This window comes from Mesoplodon mirus (genome assembly GCF_964341445.2).
Source record: "Mesoplodon mirus genome assembly, chromosome: 19".
NCBI lineage: Eukaryota > Metazoa > Chordata > Mammalia > Artiodactyla > Ziphiidae > Mesoplodon > Mesoplodon mirus.
In genome coordinates, this window is record NC_138995.1 from 50,043,363 (window position 1) to 50,064,007 (window position 20,645).

General features: G+C 54.7%; 4 protein-coding genes across 9 annotated transcripts in view; 3 read left to right on the forward strand and 1 right to left on the reverse strand.

Annotated features, from left to right (window-relative positions):
- Nucleotides 1-7,194, forward strand: part of WDR62 (WD repeat domain 62) — a 53,432-nt gene extending 46,238 nt beyond the window's left edge. Inside the window, exons 27-32 of one of the 4 annotated variants that reach the window (XM_082607951.1) lie at nucleotides 260-374; nucleotides 499-640; nucleotides 722-782; nucleotides 963-1,643; nucleotides 2,193-2,350; nucleotides 2,445-7,194. In XM_082607951.1, coding sequence (XP_082464077.1) covers nucleotides 260-374; nucleotides 499-640; nucleotides 722-782; nucleotides 963-1,643; nucleotides 2,193-2,350; nucleotides 2,445-2,708 — 1,421 coding nt within the window. In that variant the 3' untranslated portion in view covers nucleotides 2,709-7,194. Of the gene's footprint in view, nucleotides 1-259; nucleotides 375-498; nucleotides 641-721; nucleotides 783-962; nucleotides 1,644-2,192; nucleotides 2,351-2,444 lie in introns of those variants that run through there. The other 3 variants (XM_082607952.1, XM_082607953.1, XM_082607954.1) reach the window with 3 other exon arrangements.
- Nucleotides 7,195-7,285: 91 nt separating this feature from the next.
- Nucleotides 7,286-9,324, forward strand: OVOL3 (ovo like zinc finger 3). Its single transcript, XM_082607948.1, is given in 5 exon segments — nucleotides 7,286-7,417; nucleotides 7,492-7,556; nucleotides 8,344-8,410; nucleotides 8,413-8,544; nucleotides 9,054-9,324. Coding segments are annotated over 5 exon segments (567 nt in total). The 5' UTR covers nucleotides 7,286-7,323; the 3' UTR covers nucleotides 9,263-9,324.
- POLR2I (RNA polymerase II subunit I) lies at nucleotides 9,039-10,826 on the reverse strand. Of its 2 annotated transcripts, none has more exons than XM_082607950.1 (6): nucleotides 10,471-10,826; nucleotides 10,339-10,393; nucleotides 9,973-10,046; nucleotides 9,811-9,885; nucleotides 9,651-9,702; nucleotides 9,039-9,168 (listed from the first exon to the last, which is right to left on the reverse strand). In XM_082607950.1, the coding sequence occupies exons 1-6, from the start codon at nucleotides 10,527-10,529 to the stop codon at nucleotides 9,157-9,159; spliced, it is 327 nt and encodes a 108-aa protein (XP_082464076.1). In that variant the 5' UTR covers nucleotides 10,530-10,826; the 3' UTR covers nucleotides 9,039-9,156. The 2 variants fall into 2 exon arrangements, with proteins under 2 accessions (XP_082464076.1, XP_082464075.1); XM_082607949.1 differs by lacking the exon at nucleotides 9,039-9,168 and adding an exon at nucleotides 9,318-9,419.
- Nucleotides 10,827-11,096: 270 nt separating this feature from the next.
- On the forward strand, nucleotides 11,097-19,287 carry TBCB (tubulin folding cofactor B; the record flags this gene model as incomplete). 2 transcript variants are annotated; one of them, XM_082607946.1, is made up of 6 exons in its annotated part: nucleotides 11,104-11,314; nucleotides 11,709-11,852; nucleotides 15,205-15,301; nucleotides 16,046-16,234; nucleotides 18,779-18,851; nucleotides 19,007-19,287. In XM_082607946.1, the coding sequence occupies exons 1-6, from the start codon at nucleotides 11,201-11,203 to the stop codon at nucleotides 19,119-19,121; spliced, it is 732 nt and encodes a 243-aa protein (XP_082464072.1). In that variant the 5' UTR covers nucleotides 11,104-11,200. The 2 variants fall into 2 exon arrangements, with proteins under 2 accessions (XP_082464073.1, XP_082464072.1); XM_082607947.1 differs by lacking the exon at nucleotides 19,007-19,287 and having other exon boundaries at nucleotides 11,097-11,314; nucleotides 16,046-16,185; nucleotides 18,779-18,835.
- Nucleotides 19,288-20,645: the final 1,358 nt, after the last annotated feature.

Consider the following 20,645-nt stretch of genomic DNA (forward strand, 5'->3'; position numbering starts at 1 on the left):
GCATCCAGGACTGGGCTCAGTGTGGGCTTCTCTGGGGTAAGGCTTTCCCTGGCAGGGCTGGCGAGGGTGGTGGGAGGGCGTATGTTTTACTTAGGGGCCCAGCTGCATGGTTTCTTCTGCCTGCTCCATTTGCTCCCAGAGTGTGTGTTGTCTATTGATGGGGGTTTCTGAGGATCTGTCTGCTGGTCTGTGGGTCTGCCTGGGCCCAGGGCTGGCTGGCTGGAGGGATTCTGAGGGCGCCCTTGGCATCTTGCCCTAGAGCTCTTCCACGGATCCCTGAGAGACCTGAAGGCCTCTGAGGCCGAGGACGACTTCTTCAGTCCCCGGCTGAGCATCTCAGGCCAGTTCCTCTCCCGCCTCCAGAAGACATCCAGGTGGGAGCTGGTGAACTAGTGAACCCCCACCCCACCTTCCAGCTCTCTGTCTCCCCGCGGGGTGGGGCTGTGTGCCCTCAGGCACCCCCAGGGCAGCCACAACCACCAGTTTTCCCCCCTACAGGTTCACCCACACCTTCCCTTCCCAGCTGCCCCTGCACCTCGTGAAATCCCCGGAGGTCAAACTCATGGATCTCAGGGGGAGCCCGCCCAGAGCAGAGCCCCTGAGAGCAGGTACTGGCTACATCTGCCCAGGCAGGACCAACGTGAGTACTGGGGCCGCTTTCCTCGAGACATAGGGCTGGAAGCCTGGTGGCCTCATCCTCACCTCAAGGCTATGCTTGCAGGTCATCTCGGCGGGGAAGGCTGCGGAGCCCCTCAAGACCCTGGAAGCCTGGTCCCCACTGAGTGAGTGTCCCCACCCCCAGGTGAAAAGCCCTAGCCTTCTCAGCAAATGGCCCTGGGTGCCTACTGAGCCCTGGTGGGGATGGACAGGATCCACTCAGACCCTGCAGCCACCCTGGCTGGGGCTCCCTGTCCATCAGCTCTGAGCTGGGGTGTGAGAGTAAGCTGCCTCTTCCTTTCTAGCCCCCTGCCTCACGGGCCTGGCGCCCTGCATCCTGCCCTCCTCTGTGCCGCCCACAGACAAGAAGCCTCCGACACCTGCAGCTCTACCCACTCCAGGCCTGGCTCAGGGTGTCCACACCCCCGCCACCCGCTCCTGCCTGGAGGCCACTGCCAGTTCCTGTGCCAAGATACCCCGCAGCATCTCCGTTGAGGACAGTGAGGGCCCTGTCCTGGCTGAGCTGGCCAGGCCTCTGTGCAGGTCCTCGTCCCTGGGGGAGCTGGCCTCCCTGGGCCAGGAGCTCCAAGTTATCACTACCACAGTGACACCCAGTTCTGACAGTGAGGGCCAAGAAGCTGCCCTGCCCTCCCGGGGCAACCATGAGGCCCGCGCCAGCCTGAAACTCACCCTGCCAAGCATCTGTGACAGGCTCGTGTTGCCCCCACCCCAACTGGAGGCTCCCACCACGTGTGTCTGGTCCCAGGAGCCTGTGGCCACCCAGCCCAATGTCACGGTCACAACAGGCAGCTTCCTGGCCCCCAGCCCTGTGGATGGGAGTGCCCCAAGGCTCCACGCCACCTTTCTCCCAAGGTTCCTGGCCACCGAGTCCCTCAATACCCCTTCCCATCCCAACATCCCCCCACTTCCAGAGGCCAGGCCTGGGGTCCCTGGCAGCATCACCTCCCTCCTGGAGCCCACCCGTGGTGAGTACCATCCTTGGGACAAGGGATTGTCCCCTAAGCTCATCCAGTGTAACAGCTGGCTCAGCTCCAAAGGTGGGCACTTGACCTGGCCACAGGCGCTGTGCCACTCATTCATTCATTGCCTTACATATTTAGTGAGCACCTCGTTTGTGTTGGGCTTTGTTCTGGGCCCTGGGGACGTGGGACCTGGTGGTAAACAAGACTACAGAGAATTGATACCTTAACTGGGGGAGACGCCCAGACTAAATCTATAAGGAAAGTGTTAAGTGTATCACAAAGCGATGTGTGCTGAGAAAAAGAGAAAGAAAGGGTTTAGGGAGTGACAGGTGGGAGCAGTGGTTAGTTTTAAACAGGATCATGAGAAAAGGCTTCAGGGAGAAGGTGGCATTTGAGCAGAGACCTGCAGGAGGGGTGGGAAGGTAGCCTTGGGGACTGAGGGAAGCGTCCCAGGCAGAGGGACAACAGTTGGGGTCGGCCCAGCAACACTGGCCTCTTTAGACCAGCTAAAAAGTAGAAGTGTCTTTCTCATTTTGTCCCCTCCACCCCCAGGTGCGCTCAGTCCAGTCCAGGGCTGCCCTAGACACTGCGGGGAACCGAGGGGGCCAGCCAGGGTCCTGCCCCCAGATCCCCTTGAGCTGAGCAATGTGGGGACCGTCGTGCACAGACTGCAGACTACCTTCCAAGAAGCCCTGGACCTTTACCACCTGGTGAGCCGAGCCCCAGGGTCAGGGGAAAGGACTGAGGGGCTCCCTGGCACTGCCTGGCCCAGGTGGCCCCTAACAAGATGGGCGCCCCTTGCAGATGGTCTCCAGTGACGAGGTGAGCGCCGAGCAGCGGCAGGCACGGACTGAGCTGGCCTCCACTTTCCTTTGGATCCACAGCCAGTTAGAGGCCAACAACTGGCTGGTTGGGACCGATGTGGCCCCAGCCCAGGCCCCGCCCAACCCAGGCCCCCGCCCCCCACCTACACTGTGCCCCCTGGCCAGCCCAGACTTGCGTGCCCTGCTGGAACACTACTCAGAGCTGCTGGTGCAGGCCGTGCGGAGGAAGGCACGGGGGGACTGAGAGCCAGCAGCCCCCTCAACCGCAGCCCTGCTGCTTCTGAAGAAATAGTTGTTTTACGCAAATAAACGGACAGCTTGGAGGAGTGGTTCCTGGTGCCTGTTCTGGCGCATCCACAAAGCCCCCTTCAGATGGATGCAGGGAGAGAGGGTAGAGAGCCCAGGGAACTCACAGATGCCCCAGTGCCAGGCCCTGTTCCAGGACTCTGTCGTGGGGAACACAGGACTGTTGGGGAACTGCTGTAATGATGACCCCAGCACCTGGCTCCCACATCACCTGCCCACTGAGCTGCTGTGGAGTCACGTGTGGTCCTTGCCCAGTGGGGCCCAGCTGTACTCTAGGGAGGGGCCAGCCCTTCTTCCCTGCCCCCTACTGATGCGCAAGAACCCACTGGAACCTCTGTGATCACCGTGTCCCAGACCCTGGCCACCAGTTCACATACTGCCACAACACTGGCTCACGGCCCCTGGGCCAGGCCCATGCTGGATCCTGTGAGCTCCAGGCTTTTGTTCACATTTGCAGCAGGGTAAAGTGAGGAAGGACAAATCCAGGGAGCATGCCTAGGCCACGCAGCAGCTGGGACCAGTAATTCCTTCCCCAGCAAGACTGTGTCCAGCTTCAACATCCCGTGAGTTCCCAGCACTGGTACCAGCTTCCCTAGGCAGCAGGCATCTAGCCACGTGGCATGTCTGCTAAGAAGGACACTCTCGAGACCACAAAAGCCCTCACTGTCCCAAGTCTGTAAAAAGGAAGCCGGCAGGAGCAGGACCCTCCTAGAGCACAGTCGTACTGTGCAGTCTGCTTGGCCTGAACCCCCACTTGCCTGTGAGTTCCTCCCTTCCCTGTTTGGTGATCACGGCCCACCAGAAACAGGCTCAGAGAGATCCAGTGCCTTGCCTCGGGTCCCATAGAGTTGAGAGTCAAATGAGGCTTGCCTGGTGGTAGAGCCAGACTCTTTAACATGAGGACGTGGCTCTCTGTTGGCCCTGTAAACACTGAACCAATCATGCAGTTGCTGAAAACAATCCTACCGGCCCGGAGGAATTGCTGATCCCAGCTGCTGTCACTGCTCTACACGGTAGGGGTGGAGCAAGGAACAGGACAAGCAAAGCATCTGCCCTCGTGGCATTCACCTTCTAGAAAGTGAAACACGACAGAAATTAAAACAACTGTCTAACTAGGTAAACTGAGGGCATTCCCTGTGCTGGTTACAGGCCTTTCTTAGGTGACGTTGGAGCTGAGGCTTGATAGAGGGCACAGGCCGTGTGGACACTCGGGCAAGTATCCAGGCAGACAAAGGCCAGTGCAAAGGCCCCATGACAAGCTCAGACGTACATGAAAGGAATAGCAGTGAAGCCAGGAGGCTGGAATGGAGTGAGCTCAGGGCGAGGGCAGGAGAGGAGGTGGGAGGAAGAATGGGTCCCACTGGGCAGGGCCTTGTTGCTTCATGACATTTAAATCCAAGACACATTCACAATACAGGTTTTTTCCCCTAAATAAAATGCCTGATCTTGGTGTTTGGGAAGATGCCCGGTATTGTTTATTTCTCAAGGCTCCCTCTCCCTGCCCCAGCCCACTGGCCACCCCTGCAGAGTGGAGACCCACTTGCCCTGCCCCTGCCTGCCTCGGCCACAGGTGCCTAAGATCTCTGAGGCGATTGGTTTCCAGGCCCCTGGACACCCAGGGGACCACCTTGAGCCTCGGTCCCTCATGGATTTTACCCCTCCTCCCACCCTGTATCATAGTTAACTCTTCAACTCCAGGTAGCAAACACATGGCTTAAGGGGCCCCAAGCTATAGGGACATTTATTACTCTTGATTCTGTTCCTGCTCTATTTCACCCTCTGTGAGTCTGAGTTTCACTCTCCAGCTTAGGCCCTCAAGGTGGCAACATGGCTGCCATAGCTCCCAGCAGTACAACTTCACCCAACCAGGAGCAAAGACACAAAGCAGGGCAGCCACCAGGATACTAGGGAAAAAGTGCAAAGCCTTCTTAGATGCCTCCCCTTTCAGAGCAGTTGCAGGCAACAGGATTGGAGATGGCTTTAATTTGCTTGGACCAGCCACCTCCCTGTCCTGGGCCTGTTACTGTTGCAGTAACAGGAAGGTGGGCTGGTAGAGAGGATCCAGTGTGTCTGCCAGTCTCCACCTCCTAATGCCAAGCTCTTCAGCCCTGGAAGGACCAGACTTTCCTCAGACAAACCAACTGGTTAAGAAACCACTCCTGATGAATGTGTGTGCATGCGACTGTTCCAGCAGGAAGAGGACAGCATGCTCACGTGGGATATTTGAAAGAGAGTTTAGCAGAGGGATCATTTGCAGAGAAGTGGACAGGGAACAGGGAAACCTCGGGGCCAGTGCATTACCCTAGACTGGTAACAGAGGAGAGGTGTTACTCCCCACACAAGGCACAAGGGAGCAAAGTGGAACCCAGAAGAGCAAATCCTGGAGAGAGCTGCCCTGAGGGGAGTTGTGTTCCTGGCAACCCCACAGGGAGGGAGTTGGGGGAACCCCTCCCCCATCTTCTGCCAGGCTCCCCATTGTCTAAACCCCACTGGAAGCCAGAGGGCCCAGGAGCCCAAATGATACTGACCACCCAGGTCAGCTTCCCAGGACGCAGAGCAGGACAGAAAAGGGACCTGGGGGCAAGTAAAGATACCCGGCCCCAGGGTTTTTACCTAATGTGTTTTCAGCAACAACTCAGGAACCAGTTGTCTCAAGAGATGTGGTGTTGGACATGGAGAACTGGGCACCTGAGACGAACAAAATGGCTCCCATAACCTGCTCACTGGCTTGTTCTTCAGTGCATCTGGCCCCAGTGCATCTGGCCCTGCGTCGGTCAGGTCCTAGATACTGGGCTGCCGACCCAGGCCAGGCACACCAGTCACAGCTGCGTAAAGTCTAACAATTGGGAGATGGAGACACTTAAAATCCCACTTTACAGGGACATCCCTGGCAGTCCAGAGGTTGAGACTCTGCCCTTCCACTGCAGGGTGCACAGGTTCAATCCCTGGTCAGGGAACTAAGATCTCGCAAGCTGTGAAGTGAAGCCAAAAGAAAAAAAAAAAAAAAATCCCATTTTACATGGGCTGATTGAAACTCAGATGCTTGCCTAGCCACCCCACCCTTCAAGACTTTTGAGCAACTCGCATTTATATGTCTGCTGCATGCCAGATCCTCTCCCTGGGTGATCTACATGGATTTTCAACACAAACCATTGGTAGGAAGACTCATTAGTCCCATTTCCAGATGAAGAAACAGGCTCAGCAAGACAAGATGTGACTTGCCCCAGGTCCTGCAGAGATAAAGTGGCAAAGCTCTGGGCCAGCAGGCTTCCAGCGCTTTCTCTGTTGCTTCCGCAGATGAATTAGCTGGACTGACTCTCAGGGAATGTGAAGAAATGAATAAATATTGCTTCTTTCACCATCAAGCCTTTTATAGACTGTTCCTCTGCCTGGAAAACCCTCCCTGTTTACCAGAAACCTCTTCTTCCTTCAAGGCTCACCTAGGAAGTCATCCCTGAATCCTTAGACTGGATCAGGAGCCTCTTCTGGGTTCCCTGAGCCCCCTGGCTTTTCCCCATTGAAGCTTGGGTCACTCTGTCTGTGCTTCCCCCATCATAGCCTTGGTCATTCTGGACTATCACTGGTGTGTCTCCCCCATGGACCTTTATGTCTTCATTTTCAGTGCTGAGCTAGGCCTGGCCTATAGTTGGGAGCTCAGAAAATCGTTGGGTGAATAAGTGAAAGTAGCTGCATGGGGAATATTCAAAATCCTTAACCCCTGGCTAAGAAGCCAATGACCAATCTAGAACGGAGCCTGGCCAGAGTGCTGGGGTAAGGGTCCTGGGAGCCCCTGGCTGTGTCAGGTGACCCCTTATAGTTCCTGGACCGTAGGAGAGTGAGGGAGTTACTAGGAGCTGGACTAGTAGCAAACCAGTATTGTGATACCCCGTACACTTGAACAGTGCTTCCGGCTGAACGTCAGCGCTGGGCATCTGCAGATCAGAGAGGTAGAGTCTCCTGCTTGAAGATGCACAGGCTGGATCCTCACTTTGACCTTACCAATTGGACACTGCTGTCTCTCCACCCTCTGGAGCAAGCAATCACAGTCACGCCCTCCCCTGCTTCCTCAGACAGCTGCTGGGATTTGAATAACCAAGCAGGCTGTTGGATGTCCGGTAGTGACTGATTTGCTTGGCAAACAGACCCTCAGGTCCTTGGCCCTGCTGGTAATATGGAAAAACACTCAGCCCCACTGCGGTCTCTGTTTCCTCTCTCCACCCCCAAGGGCTGCTTAGGTTCCAGTCTTGCCCTTGCTTGACCTCCCTGGGGGCCCTAGTGCTTGTCTTCCCCTGGAGGCTGGAGAGTACCCTCAGGAACCTGGCAGAGGAGAAGGGGGAGGAATGGCAGGGCCCAAGGCAGAGGTAACTGGAGCCAGCTAAGTCTACCCCCTGGGCCTGTCACAAAATTTGCGTGGAGAGAATGAGACCTCTCATTCTCCCTTCCCACCTTCCCTTCTCCCTCCCTTCCCACCTGGAATAGTCCTCCTGGGCCTGAGGTCTGACAGCAGGTGGAGGAAGCAGCCCTGTGTGTGTGGGGAGCTGTTCCCGGTGGTGATGCCCCGTGCCTTCCTGGTCAGGAGTCGGCATCCACAGCCACCCAACTGGGGCCACCTGCCTGACCAGCTCCGGGGACACGCCTATGTCCCAGGTGGGCCCCTCACTGGGCCTAGAGATGAGAGGCAGGGGAGACACAAAGCATCACCATCTGGCTTCTCTCCTCAGACTGCAGCAGCCTGGGGGGGCCACCGGCACACCAGTCTTCTGGCCTCCGGGACTCTCGGGCAGCGGTGAGTCTGCAGCTGGCACACAAGACCCTGCTCAGTTTCACCCTGCGCGCTCTCAGCCTCAAGAGAACCTGCCTGCCCCTTACCCCCTCATGCCACTCCAGCCTCCGGACCTTTCCACCCATTGTCCTCTCTGCTGGGAATGCCTTTTCTTTCTTAGTAGGGGGCTCACTGTTAGCCCTCATCCCAAGCACCCTTTCCCCAGGATGGGCAGCCACAGCCCCTGCCCCCAGGGATTCTCTGCCCAGCGGGGCAGAAGAACAGGATTCAAGCCAATAAGTGGCTGATGGTTTGCATTATGTCAGAGAATCAGACAAGGTGACAGGAGCGGGATGGGGGATGGAGGAGGAGCTTTGGGGTCTCTCAGAAGGGATACTCAGCTGTGCGTGCACTGGAAGAAGGAAAGCCCTAGGCAGGATGTAAGTGTGCTGGAGATTATTTCAGTTTTTATTGGGAGCCAGGACTGTTCTAGGCAATGGGTGTTTAGGAGTAAGACAAAAACTCATTCCTTCCTGAAGCTTATAATCTGGTGGGAGCTACAGGTATAGATAATAAAATTAGGAAAAAAAATATTATGTTGGAAGATGGTATGTACTGTGGAGAAACAGAAAACAAAGTAAGGGCGATGGGGGCAGGGTGGTCAGGGAAGGCCTTGGGGAGAGGGTGGCATGAGCACGCACAAACTGCAGTCTCTGGCCTTCCCAGACCTCCTTGGTTCCCAGTTCTAGGCGCTCCATTTGGTCCAGTGGAGGGGTGGGGTGGGGTCCTAACTCCCATGTCCCTCCCACAGCCCTCCCAGGGCACTCTGACTGCCACTGCTAGTGGCCCTGGGACGCTTGGCTGCCCCCTCTGCCCCAAGGCTTCCCGTTGCAGCGCATGCTGACCCGGCACCTCAAGTGCCACAGCCCTGCCCGCCGCCACGTGTGCCACTGCTGTGGCAAGGGCTTTCACGACGCCTTTGACCTCAAGCGGCACATGAGGACTCACACGGGTGAGTGGCGGCAGGGACTGGGAGGCGCTGCTGGGCGGGGATGGAATGAAATGGAGGGAGGTGCATGGGATGTGGAGTTTCCGTGCACTTGAGTTCTGTGAACAAGTGGGGCGTGTGTTAGTGGGGCAGAGACTCAGCCATCAGGAGGCTGGGAATACCATGCACCTCAGCTCCCAGGCAGTGGGTGTCAGGGTGGTGCCAGGGTGGGGGCCTGCTGAGGGATACAGAGAAAACAGGTACTGGTTACAGGATTCAGGTCCCATATTGAAGGGTGCAAGGGAAAGCCTCCCTCCTTCTCCTCCAGGGGAAGGAACATCCTGGTGAGGAGGGTGGGGACACACAGCTCCCACGTTTGCACGGGGAGGAGGGAGCAGATGGTGGGAAGGAGGCCGAGGTCTGGCGAACTTGGAGTAGAAAAGGGGGAATGCTCACGGAGGGCGAGGTCGGAGGGTGCTGGTCTGGGGGCCACTGCCCTGTCTGTCCTCTCTCCCTCTGGCCCACCTGCGCAGGGATCCAGCCATTCCGCTGCAGAGCTTGTGGGAAAGCATTCACGCAGCGCTGCTCACTTGAAGTGCATCTTGCCAAGGTATACGGACAGCCGGCCAGCTACACTTATCGTGAGCGCTGTGAGAAGTTACATGTGTGTGAGGACTGCGGCTTCACCAGCTCGAGGCCTGACGCCTACGCGCAGCACCGCACCCTGCACCGCGCTGCTTGAGACTGGGAACCCTGTGTCCAACCCATGAGAGGGAAATAAACAGAGGAAAGGCACGCATAGAACACAGCATTTATTACACAAGGGGGAGAGTGGTTCACTCGGTCCAGCGGTGGCCGCAGTGTGGGGCCGTGCACACGTAATACAAGCGCATGGCATCCTGGCAGAAAGGATGCACAGTTAGGAAGGATCTGGATCCACAGGGCAGGATACAACACGAACCTCCATCCAGAGAAGCCTCACCCCAAAAGAACAGATTAGGGGGCTTTCCCCACTACTAAAGGTCCAGCTCGGGATGCCTGGAAGGGCAGGATCTCCCCAATATTGGTATCCCCACCCCCGGGAAGTACCAGGCTCAGGTCACTCGGAAAGCCTTGCTCTCACCACTCACCTCGGCCCGGGCACTGTGTGACTGGAAGAACACTGCCTCCTTGTGGCCGCACCTGAGGGGACAGTCAGCCACTCAGAGCCTGCCATACCCTTCCCCTCCTCCCTTCTCCGTCTGGTGAGAATGAGCCACCTTCCCTCCCCAATACCAGCTGCGCGCTCACTTTTGGCAAGGGTGGTCTTCGGTCCGCGGCAACGTGGGGTCCTGGGACACGTCAGCGATGATCTGGGTCAGTTCGCTGAGGGAATAGAGGGTGAATAAGTATGCTTAGACCGGGCCTCCCAAGCCAACAACCCCGTCCCCGAGCTCGGGCCCTGCCACTCACTCCACTTCGTGCGTGATTTTGTTGACGTAGATGCAGCTGTTGTCGGCTTCCTGCTGGTAATCACAATTCCGGCACTGCGAGAGGGCGAGAGTGGCGGGAAGGGGGTCACAGAGAGATCCCCGATGGGACTGGGAGGGCATGGTCTTCCCCCGAGGGGATGACTAGGGGATGGAGTCTTGAGGTTGGGATCATTGGGTGTAATCAAGAATCACCTCGCGGATGGGCAAGACGAGAAAGTCGGGTTCACTAGGGGGACAGTTGGGAGGGTAGACCAGGACGGGGCGGCACTGGGAGTAGGGCCGGGCCACGTTGGGAACCTGTGGGCCGGTCACGGAACACCGGGGCGCCCGGCTGGCTCGCGCTCACCGCGTACAGCAGAATGCGGTTCTCCTTGTCCTCCTTGGGGTAAAGCATGTTGTTACTGTGGGGAGGGGGAGGTCAGAGGTCAGTACTGGGGCCACTACTTGCTCCCCTTCCACAGTGCTGGCCGGGTCTCACCATTCCTGGCAGAATCGAATACCCACGAAGCCCGGCTCGTAGGTCCCATCGGGTTCCATGGCGACTCACTGCCCTCCTAGCCTTCAGCGCTTGCTCAGCCGCGCGACAGGTCGCGGGAAGGGTCAGATCTCTTAGCTTCGCCAAAAGAGGGGAGGAGCTGCGCACATGTAGTGGCTCCCAGCGGGTTTGTGCTCGCTGATCTGAGCTGAGGTTTGATTAATTACTTGCTTCAATCTTTTGATATCCTAGAATATGGCTTCCAACTTCTGGGCCTTTCTTCCCCAGTTTACAGAATAGTGTGGTACGAGAACCGGGAAAAATGATGCGTCACGTAACCCGCAAAGTGCTGAGTGTAAATGGAGAGGCCTTGGCTCTTTGCAGGTTGAAGGCCAGTGCACATGCGCGAGTTTACCCTTCGCGGACACGGGTAGCTCTTGCCAGTCCTTCCTCTCGGCTTCAGCCTTCGCCCGCCAGGCCGTTTCCCGTGACGCTATTGGAAGAACTGTGCACCGTGGAAGGCGTCTCAGGATTGGCTGGGCCTACCCAGGACTTCTTCCTGGAGGCGGCGAAGAGACGCGGCGATTGGCGGGCCCTCCTGGCTGGAGGGCGTGGATTGGCCAGGTCCGGGAGCAGGGGGAGGGGCTGATATCCCAGAAGCGGCTGCGGCAGCGGTTGCGGAGCCGGTGTGAGGCGGCTGACTGGGTTGCGGGCCCCCGCAGGGCGCGGCGAGATGGAGGTGACGGGGTTGTCGGCGCCTACAGTGAACGTTTTCATCAGCAGCTCACTCAACAGCTTTCGCTCCCAGAAGCGGTACAGTCGCAGCCTCACCATAGCTGAGTTCAAGGTGTGGCCGTGGGGGCGGGGTCCGGAGGGGCGGGGCTAATGTTGAGGGGCGGGGCCAAGAAGAAATGGAGGGTCTTCCCCAGCGCAGGGAAGGGGCCAGAGATAAGCCGAGGTTGCAGAGGTTCTGGACTGGACCTCAGCGGGGCGGGGCCAGAGGGAACCTGAGGTTCCAGAGAATGGGTGCGGGGCCAGAGAAAAAAAGGTTGCAGGGAGTGGGGGCAAGACCAGAGGAGGTGGGGCCAGGGATAACCAGGTGGGTCCTAAATGGTAGGTCTCTTGGAGGAGCGAGGAATGGATGATGGTTATTGATACAAAGGGCGGAGCCCCAGGGCAGAGAGTGGGGCCACTGACAGCCTTCCACCTCGTATCCCCCTCCCCATCTTGTATCCCCACAGTGTAAACTACAGCTGGTTGTGGGCAGCCCTGCTTCTTGCATGGAATTGGAGCTGTATGGACCTGACGACAAATTCTACAGCAAGCTGGATCAGGAGGATGCACTGCTGGGCTCTTACCCCGTAGATGACGGCTGTCGCATCCATGTGAGGCCTCCCTACCTGGGATCCCTCCCCTCAATTCATTTATTTATTCAATAGATGCTTGCTGTGCTTTGCGCTGTGTGATTACCAAAATAGGCCCTAACCGCATGGAGCTCCCAGTCCAGCAGGGAGAGAGACAGACCCATCACCAGACACTGGCAGCCAGATTGGTCTGGACTGGGTTGAGAAAAGCCTAGGGGACTGGAGGCATCCAGAAGAGGTGCCTGACCCCACCTCGGGGTATCAGAAGGGACTTCCTGAAGTTAGGGATGCCTGAGTTGAGATCTGAAGGATGACCTAAGAGAAGAGGCGGGAGGGGCATTCCAGGCAGAGGGAACAGAGTGTGAGGTGGGTCAGGGTGAGCAAAGAGGCTCACATATTGGGAGAAGCCAGAACACAGAGGACCTCTGCATGCATCAGCTCACGTCATCCTCTCTGTCCTCAGTCTTCCCCGCCCCCCCAAAATCCTGCAGACATCCTAGCATCCCAGGTGAACTTTGCATGTGCTATTCTCTGTGCCTGGATGTTTCTTTTTTCTTTGCCCACATGGCTTACTCCGTCCTTCCAGTCTTTACTTAAATGTCACCTTCCGGGTGTGAGGGCTTCATTGCCCTCAGTATAAAATTTAAACCTCCTCCCTTTCCCACTTTCTTTGATTTTTGTCCTTCTCATAATCACCTGTGGCATACTATAGATTTTTCTCCAATACCTGGAACAGTGCCTGGCACAGAGAGGATGCTCAGTGAAACATTGTTGAATGATGAGTTGAATGCATAAAATAATACTTGGAAAATGGCGTAATTAACCCTATTTTGTGGAAGAGAAAACTTAGTTTCAGTATGGAATTTACTTTCCTGAGGAGAAACATAGCTAGAATTTTTACCTCAGTCTGCATGGCTCCAGAAGTTAGTGTACCCAGAGAACTGGGTCTTTTTTGTCTCTTTCAATTATTCATAACTGTTCATTGAGCATCCACATTATGCCAGGGATATAGCTGTGAATCAAGTCTGAGAAGGTCTGTATTTTAGCTCTGTCCAGTGAGTGCGGTAGGCGTTAGCTAAATATTCACAGGAACAAATGTAAAGGGTCAGTGAGATGAGGGCCATGCAGGAGGAGATCACAGAGCTGGGAGATCCTATACTGGGGAGCCTGACCCATCAATGAGATCCAGGAGGACTTCCTGGAGGAGGTGCTGCCTGAACAGAGACCTGAAGTTAACTGAAGAAGGGGGAAGTGTGCTCCAGGAGGAGAGTACAGCATGTGCAAACACTCTGAGGTGGGAGGGAGCGGAGTGGGGTACAGGGACTGAAGAGTGACCTGTCCTGTTTTGGTGGGAAGTGGAAGCCAGGGGAGGACTCTGAGCCAGGAGGGTCCTGGTCTGACTCAGGTGTTCACCGGCTCCCTCTGACTGCGTGTGGGGAACAGACTGTGGAGGACAGAGGAGTAGGGAGACCAAGGAGGAGGCTGCTTCCATAGTCCAGTTGAGGTGATGGGTCCTGGACTATTGTGGGAGCAGGTCGGGACTGTGCTGAGCCCATAGGACTGATTTTGGACTGACCTGGGCAGTCTCAGCCTTGGGATGCCGGTGGGTCAGGCAGGGCAGTGGCGTCCTCAAACAGGAGGTTTCACACATGGATTCAGGTATAGACAGTCTGCTGACTTCTGAGGCCATACAAGGAAAGTTTCCCAGAGGTGGAGCCTCTGGAGAATTTGTATTTTTTCTAAAATTCTTTTTCTGTTTATAAATGTCACCCATATTTCTTTTTTCTTTTTCTTTTTTTTTTAATTTATTTTTGGCTGCGTCGGGTCTTCGTTGCTGCACGCGGCTTTCTCTAGTTATGGCGAGCAGGGGCTACCCTTCGTTGCAGTGAGCAGTCTTATTGTGGTGGTTTCTCTTGTTGCAGAGCACAGGCTCTAGGCGCGCGGGCTTCAGTAGTTGTGGCTCGCGCGCTCTAGAGCGCAGGCTCAGTAGTTGTGGCGCACAGGCTTAGTTGCTCTGCGGCATGTGGGATCTTCCCAGACCAGGGCTCAAACCCGTGTCCCCTGCATTGGCAGACGGATTCTTAACCACTGCACCACCAGGGAAGCCCTCACCCATATTTCTTGCAGCAACGAATGACAGCAACCTCAAACTTAGAAAAAACCCCTGATATAGAAAGTGGAAATTCTTAGTGATTGTTAGCCAGAGATAAGGGCCATTTCTATTTTGCCCAGTGGCTCAGGCCAAACACTTTAGGGTGTTCCTCACCCCTGTCTTTCCCTCACACCCACATCTAATCTGTCCGCAGATCCATGGGCTCCACCCACAAAAATCTATCCAGAATCCAGATTCTCCTCCCTCACTGCCCCCACCCTAGCCCAGCCTCCATCCTCTCCCCCCTGGACCATCACACAAGCCGTCTCCCTGCTCGCATCCCTGTGCCCCTCTGTCTGCTTCCCACACTCAGCTGAGGGAGCTTGTAAACACCTGTGTCAGATCAGAGCCCTCCTGGCTGAGCCCTTCCCTGGCTGTATCTCATTCTAGGTAAAAGCCAAAGTCTCCAGTGATCTGCTGTGTCTCCCACTCTCCCCCGGCTCACTCCACTGCCGCCGGGGTGGCCCTGCTGTTCCTCAAAAGGGCTAAAGACATTTCTACATCTGGGACTTTGTACTTGTTCCTTCAGGCCTGTCTCAGACATCCCCTCCTTCCAGAAGCCTCTTTGTTGTATTTGTCTGCATAGAACCTTGTCGTCATCTGGTGTTTAATACCCATCTCTGTGCATTTGTTTCTGGTTGGCCCCCCAGCAGAATGAGCACTCCTTGAGGGCAGGGATTGATCTATTTTTGTATCGTGTCCCTAATACCCAGCACGGAGCCCAGCTGGGTGCCTTGGAGGAGCTCAGCAGGCAATGAGTAAATAAATGTTGGGGGTGGTACAGAAGAGATGCACCAGGATCTGGAAGTTGGGGTCAGCCTAGGAGGGTCCCAGAGATCCAGAGAGGAGAGACACACTGCCCGGAGGGTTCATGAGCAAGGCCCGAGCTCTGCCCTTCGGTTCCAGTGTCCTGGGGCCATCGGTGATGTGGATGCCAGTATGTAGGGGTCATCTGGGAGCAGATGCAGCCTCCAGGGCCTTGGATGGGTGGTAGAGAGGGAGATGGCCGTTGTAGACACCTGCTCTCACCCCTTCAGCTGGGCTCAGGGCAGGCAAGAAGGCTGGGGTAAAGGTGAGGGTAGAGAAATGTGGTTTTTCCGAGACAGGAGAGACTTAAATCTACAGAATGCTCCAACGTGCAGCCACACTCGCCCCCCTGCAGCATCTCAGGCCTCTCTGCCCAGACCCTGATCCCCACTGACCTCCCTCCCCTCACTACAGGTCATTGACCACAGCGGTGCCCGTCTTGGGGAGTATGAGGACATGTCCAAGGTGGAGAAATACGAGATCTCACAAGAAGCCTATGACCAGAGGCAAAGTACGGGGTGCACAAGGAGGGGTGGGGGCCCTTGGGGGCTAGGGGAGGGGGTGGGGAGCAGACAGGATAGACGGGGACACTGAGGGCGAGTCGGTGGTGTGGGCAGTGGGGCAGGCAAGCGTGGGGGAGTGGAGGGGGCGGGGTGAGGTTGGCGTGGGGACAGACAGCTCATGGGAGAACAGTCAGGGGTGGACGGGCATGAGGTGTGAATGGAGGCTGGGGGGTGTGGCCAAGTGTGGGCAGGCAGACAGGGCCATGAGAAAGTAGAGGGGGCCTGAGAGGAAGGTCTGGGGTGTGTATGTGGGGTCAGATGGGGGGGCGGTCAGGGTCACACTGGGGGCACGGTGTAGGGGGCAGAACATGGTAGAATACGTGGAACCGACAGGACAGTGGGGTGCAGGCATGTGGAGACAGGTGAGAATGTGTGGTGGGGAAGATGAAGGTTTCCGGGCCTGGGTGGAGGCAAGCGTGATACTGAAGGGACGGGAGGGTGGGGTACCGCGAAAGACTGCAGGCAGGCACCTTCCCTTTAGTTTCGGGATTGTGGGGAGGCCCAGGGGTCCTGGGGAGAGGCCAGGGCTGTGGTGGGAGACTTGGAGGCTTGGGTGACAGCCCCTCAACACCCAGCACGGAAGCGTTTCCCTCGGAGTGTTGGCCCCGTGAGGGTGGCAGATTATCTCATTAGGCCAGAGGTCTCCCAGGTGGTCTCCCGTGTCTGACCCTCACCCCCTACCCCACCCACAGACTCAGTCCGCTCCTTCCTGAAGCGCAACAAACTAGGTCGATACAGTGAAGAAGAGCGGGCACAGCAGGAGGCTGAGAGCTCCCAGCGCCCTACCGAGGAGGCCCAGGCCGGTGCCATCCCCGTGGGCAGCCGCTGTGAGGTGCAGGCACCTGGGCAGCCCCCTCGCCGGGGCACCGTCATGTATGTAGGTACGTGGCTCACCGAGGCCTCGTGTCCTGCCTTGAGGTGGGCAGTGCTGGGGACCCAGCCCTCAAGGGGATCTCAGTCCAGGAAGGGAGACGGACCCAGGGGCTAACTGTGACAGCCTGGTATGTTCACCGCAGGGAAGTGGGAAGCAGAGGCCATATGATCTGAGTTGTGATGGAGGAAGTGGAGGCCAGAGGGATCAATTATGAAGTGAAAGCCTGGGGCACAGTGGTCAGAGCTGAGAGGGGAAACAGGCAGAATTATTAGGCCTGTGATGGAGGAAGCACAGACCGAAGTGATCAGGGCACGCCCAGGCCACAGGCAAGGCTGGACTGTGCTGGGCCTCGGAGACAGGAGAGAGCAGTGTGGGGTTTTGGGGGGTTTTTTAATAACAGTTTTATTGAGATATAACTTATATACCATAAAATTAACCCATTTAGGGAACTGCCTGGCAGTCCAGTGGTTAGGACTCCACACTATCACTGCCAAGGGCCCACATTCAATCCCTGGTTGGGGAACTAAGATCCTGCTAGCTGCGCCACATGGCCAAAAAAAAAAATCTCCCATTTAAAGAGTATCATTCATTAGCTTTTAGTTCACGGGAATCGTGCAACCATCACCACAGTCAGTTTTACATTTTCATCACCCTAAAAGGAAACCCTATAACCATTAGCAGCTACTCCCCATTTCTGAAACCCCAGCATCCCCAGTCCACATAGCTGGCTACTAATCTATGTTATGTCTCTGTAGACTTGCCTATTCTGGAAGTTTCATATAAATGGAATCATACAATACTTGGTCTTTTGAGACTGGCTTCTTTCACTAGAACCATAATTTCAAGGATCATCCATGTTGTAGTATGTGGCAGTACTTCATTTCTTTTTATTACCAAATAATATTGCATTGTATGCAACACCACATTTTATTTATTCATTCATTAGTTGAAGAACATTTGGGTCCTTCCCACTTTTTGGCTATTACAAATAACGTTGCTGTGAGTATCCTTGTTTAAGTTTTTGTGCAGACATGTGTTTTCATTTCTTTGTACCTAGGAGTGGAATTGCTGGGTCACAGAGTAACTTTAACTTTTTGAGGAACTGCCACACTGTTTCCACAATGGCTGCACCATTTTACATTCCCACCAGTGATGAATGAGGGCTCCAGTTAATCCACGTCCTCATCAGCACTTACTATTATCTATCTTTTTGATTACAGTCATTCTAATGGGTGTGAAGTGGTGGAGCATTATGGTCTTGATTTGCATTTCTGTGATGGCTAATGATATTGAGCCTCTTTTTCGGTGCTTAACAGGCATTTGTATATCTTCTTTAGAAAGATGGCTTATTCAGATCTTTTGCCCATTTTTTAATTGGGTGGTTTGTCTTTTTGTTGTTGAGTGGTGTGTTAGGGCTGCCATATCAAAGTACCACACACCAGGTGGCTTAAAAAACAGAAATTTGTTTCTCACAGTTCTGGAAGCGGGAAGTCTAAGATTAAGGCTTTGGCAGGTTTGATTTCTTCTTAGGCCTCTCTCCTTGGCTTGCAGATGGCCACCCTCTCTGTGTGTCCTCACATGGTCTTTCCTCTGTGGGGTAGCACATCCCTGGAGTCTTTGTCCAGATAACCTCTTATGAGGATGTCAGTCAGCCTGGATTAGATCCCACCCTAACGGCCTTATTTTACCTTAATTATCTCTTTAAAGGCCCTGTCTCCACATACAGTCACATTCTCAGCTACTGGGGGTTAGGGCTTCAACATGTGAACTTGGGGGGGGCACAGTACAGCCCATAACAAGTTGTAAGAGTCCTTTATATACTCTAGATACAATTCCCTTATCAAATATATGATCTGCAAATATTTTTTCCCATTCTGTGGGTTGGTTGTCTTTTTACAGTCTTGATAGTGTCCTTTGAAGCACAAACATTTTTGATTTTTATGAAGTCCAGTTTTTTCTTCTTTTTTTGCTTATGCATGTGGCATTATATGTAAGAGGTCAATGCCTAATAGAAGGTCACAAAGATTTAAACCTGTGTTTTCTTCTAAGGGTTTTATAGTGTTACATATTACATTTAGGTCTTTGACCCATTTTGAATTAATTTTTGGTTATGGTGTGAGGTAGGAGTCCAACTTCATTCTCTTGCATGTGGATATCTAGTTGACCCAATACAATTTGTTGGAAAGACTGTTCTCTCCTCATTGAACTGTCTTGGCACCCTTGTCAGAAATCATTTGGCCATAAGCAGTGTGGGTTTTATGCTGAGCGGGATGGGCAGCTTTTGACGAATTTGGGACAAGGCAGTGGTGCTGTTTCCCTTCGATTTTTATAGAGCCCCCTTTGGCTGGGGGTGTTGAGTGAATGGGGGTCAGGGTAGGAACAGGGAGACCAGTGAAGGGGGCTACCATATTGATGTGAGCGGGAGATGGTGGTTGTCCTGGGTGGTAGCAAGGAGTGGTTTTTGCCAGGATAGGCTTTATACTCAGTGGGCAGGTGCGAATCTGGGGTGAGCTGCTTAAGGAGGTTTCATTGGGATTTCTCCCCTGGGCAGGACTTACAGATTTCAAGCCTGGCTACTGGATCGGTGTCCGCTATGATGAGCCGCTAGGGAAAAACGATGGCAGGTAGAGATCCCCACTGTAGTGTCTGTGTGTGTGCCTGTGTGTGCGTATGTGTGCATTTATGGGTAAGTGCATGCATGTACTACTGGGGGAGCCCAGCCATGCTGGCATCTGGAGTAGGAGCCCTCTGACACTGCCTTCCCCATCATGCCCTGCAGTGTGAATGGGAAGCGCTACTTTGAATGCCAGGCCAAGTACGGCGCCTTCGTCAAGCCATCCGTTGTGACAGTGGGGGACTTCCCCGAGGAGGACTACGGTTTGGACGAGATGTGATGCCCAAGGAAGGGCACCCCCCTGCTCCAGCTTAACTCACCTACTTATTGCCCTTCCCTGTGTGTGTCCATGGCCCTCTCCCCATGACCCCATTTTTATTTTATTCTCTTGACCCTCGCCATTGACTTTTGAGACACATGTATTAAATTTGCCGGAAACCTGGGAAGTGTTTGGAAGACTCAGTGATTATGGGGGGGCTGGGGACAGCTGGGTAGGTGAGGGGAGGGAGAGGGGATACCCCTTGTTTTTAAGGAATATGTATATACAACTCAAAACTTGTTCCTATTTCATTGGCCAGAATTCTGTTTCATGGCCACTTGTAGTTGCAAAGGTGGCTGGGAAATGTAGTTTTTATACTGGGTGGTCATTTCCGAGCCAAATATCAGAAGTTCCTGTGCTACAGAAGCTGGGGAAAAGGGATATTGGGGTCAACAAGTAGTTCTACCACTGTCCCTCTGGGTGGGGGACCTGTTCACTTAATATTTAAAAGAAGAAAGAAATCTCAAGTCTTTCGAAGTAGCATGAGGCCCCTCACAGCATTGTAGAGCTGGGCAAAGAGGTCTGTGCCCTCAGGTATGTGACGTGTGCATGCAGCCCTGGCACTCTAGGGAGCCTGTTCCACCATGTGTGTGTCTGCATGTGCAGTAACTCCTCATTAGCTCCTTGAAGGGATTCCTGACGGAATGACTATTCGGGAGATTCTGCTTAATTGTTAAAATTACTTTATTATAGCTTCTGGAGAAGAAGTTGGCACTGGTGGGAGCAACCGCAGTAAAAGCAGGATAAGGTTGAAATGCTTGAGAGCTGAAGGGGTCCTTGGGGAAGCTGCTCACATGTGCATACAGCCTGATGCATACATCCTCTCATGCCCACTGTAAGGTACATGGACCCACTCAGATACACAGAACACTCACACACCTGGACTCATACCCAAACACCAGAGACACACCCAAAACACAGACACTAGAGGTCACATGTGCAGAAATACAGTCAGTGCACAAAGATTCTGTCCCCCACATACAGGGGAGTCACACACATAGGATACGCTCAGATTCACATCAGACACCCATCTGGGATAGACATACACCTGCACACACTGGTTACTTTAGGGCTTCCCTGGTGGCGCAGTGGTTGAGAGTCCGCCTGCCGATGCAGAGGACGCGGGTTTGTGCCCCGGTCCGGGAAGATCCCACATGCCGCAGAGCGGCTGGGCCCGTGAGCCATGGCCGCTGAGCCTGCGCATCCAGAGCCTGTGCTCCGCAACGGGAGAGGCCACAACAGTGAGAGGCCCGCGTACGGCAAAAAAAAAAACCAAAAAAAAAAAAAAACTGGTTACTTTATAAAAGGACTCCAAGGCTTAGATCCCTTTCACATGAGGGCGTTGTCAGAGTGAGGAGCATTAGAGGGGGTGTCCCCAAATTCTCAACCAGAATCTACCAACCTTTGTTCAGCCAGAGCTCAGCAGAATTAGCCCAGCGTTGAGGACCTGAGGCTCACTTTAAGATCAGGCCCAGTGTGCACCCC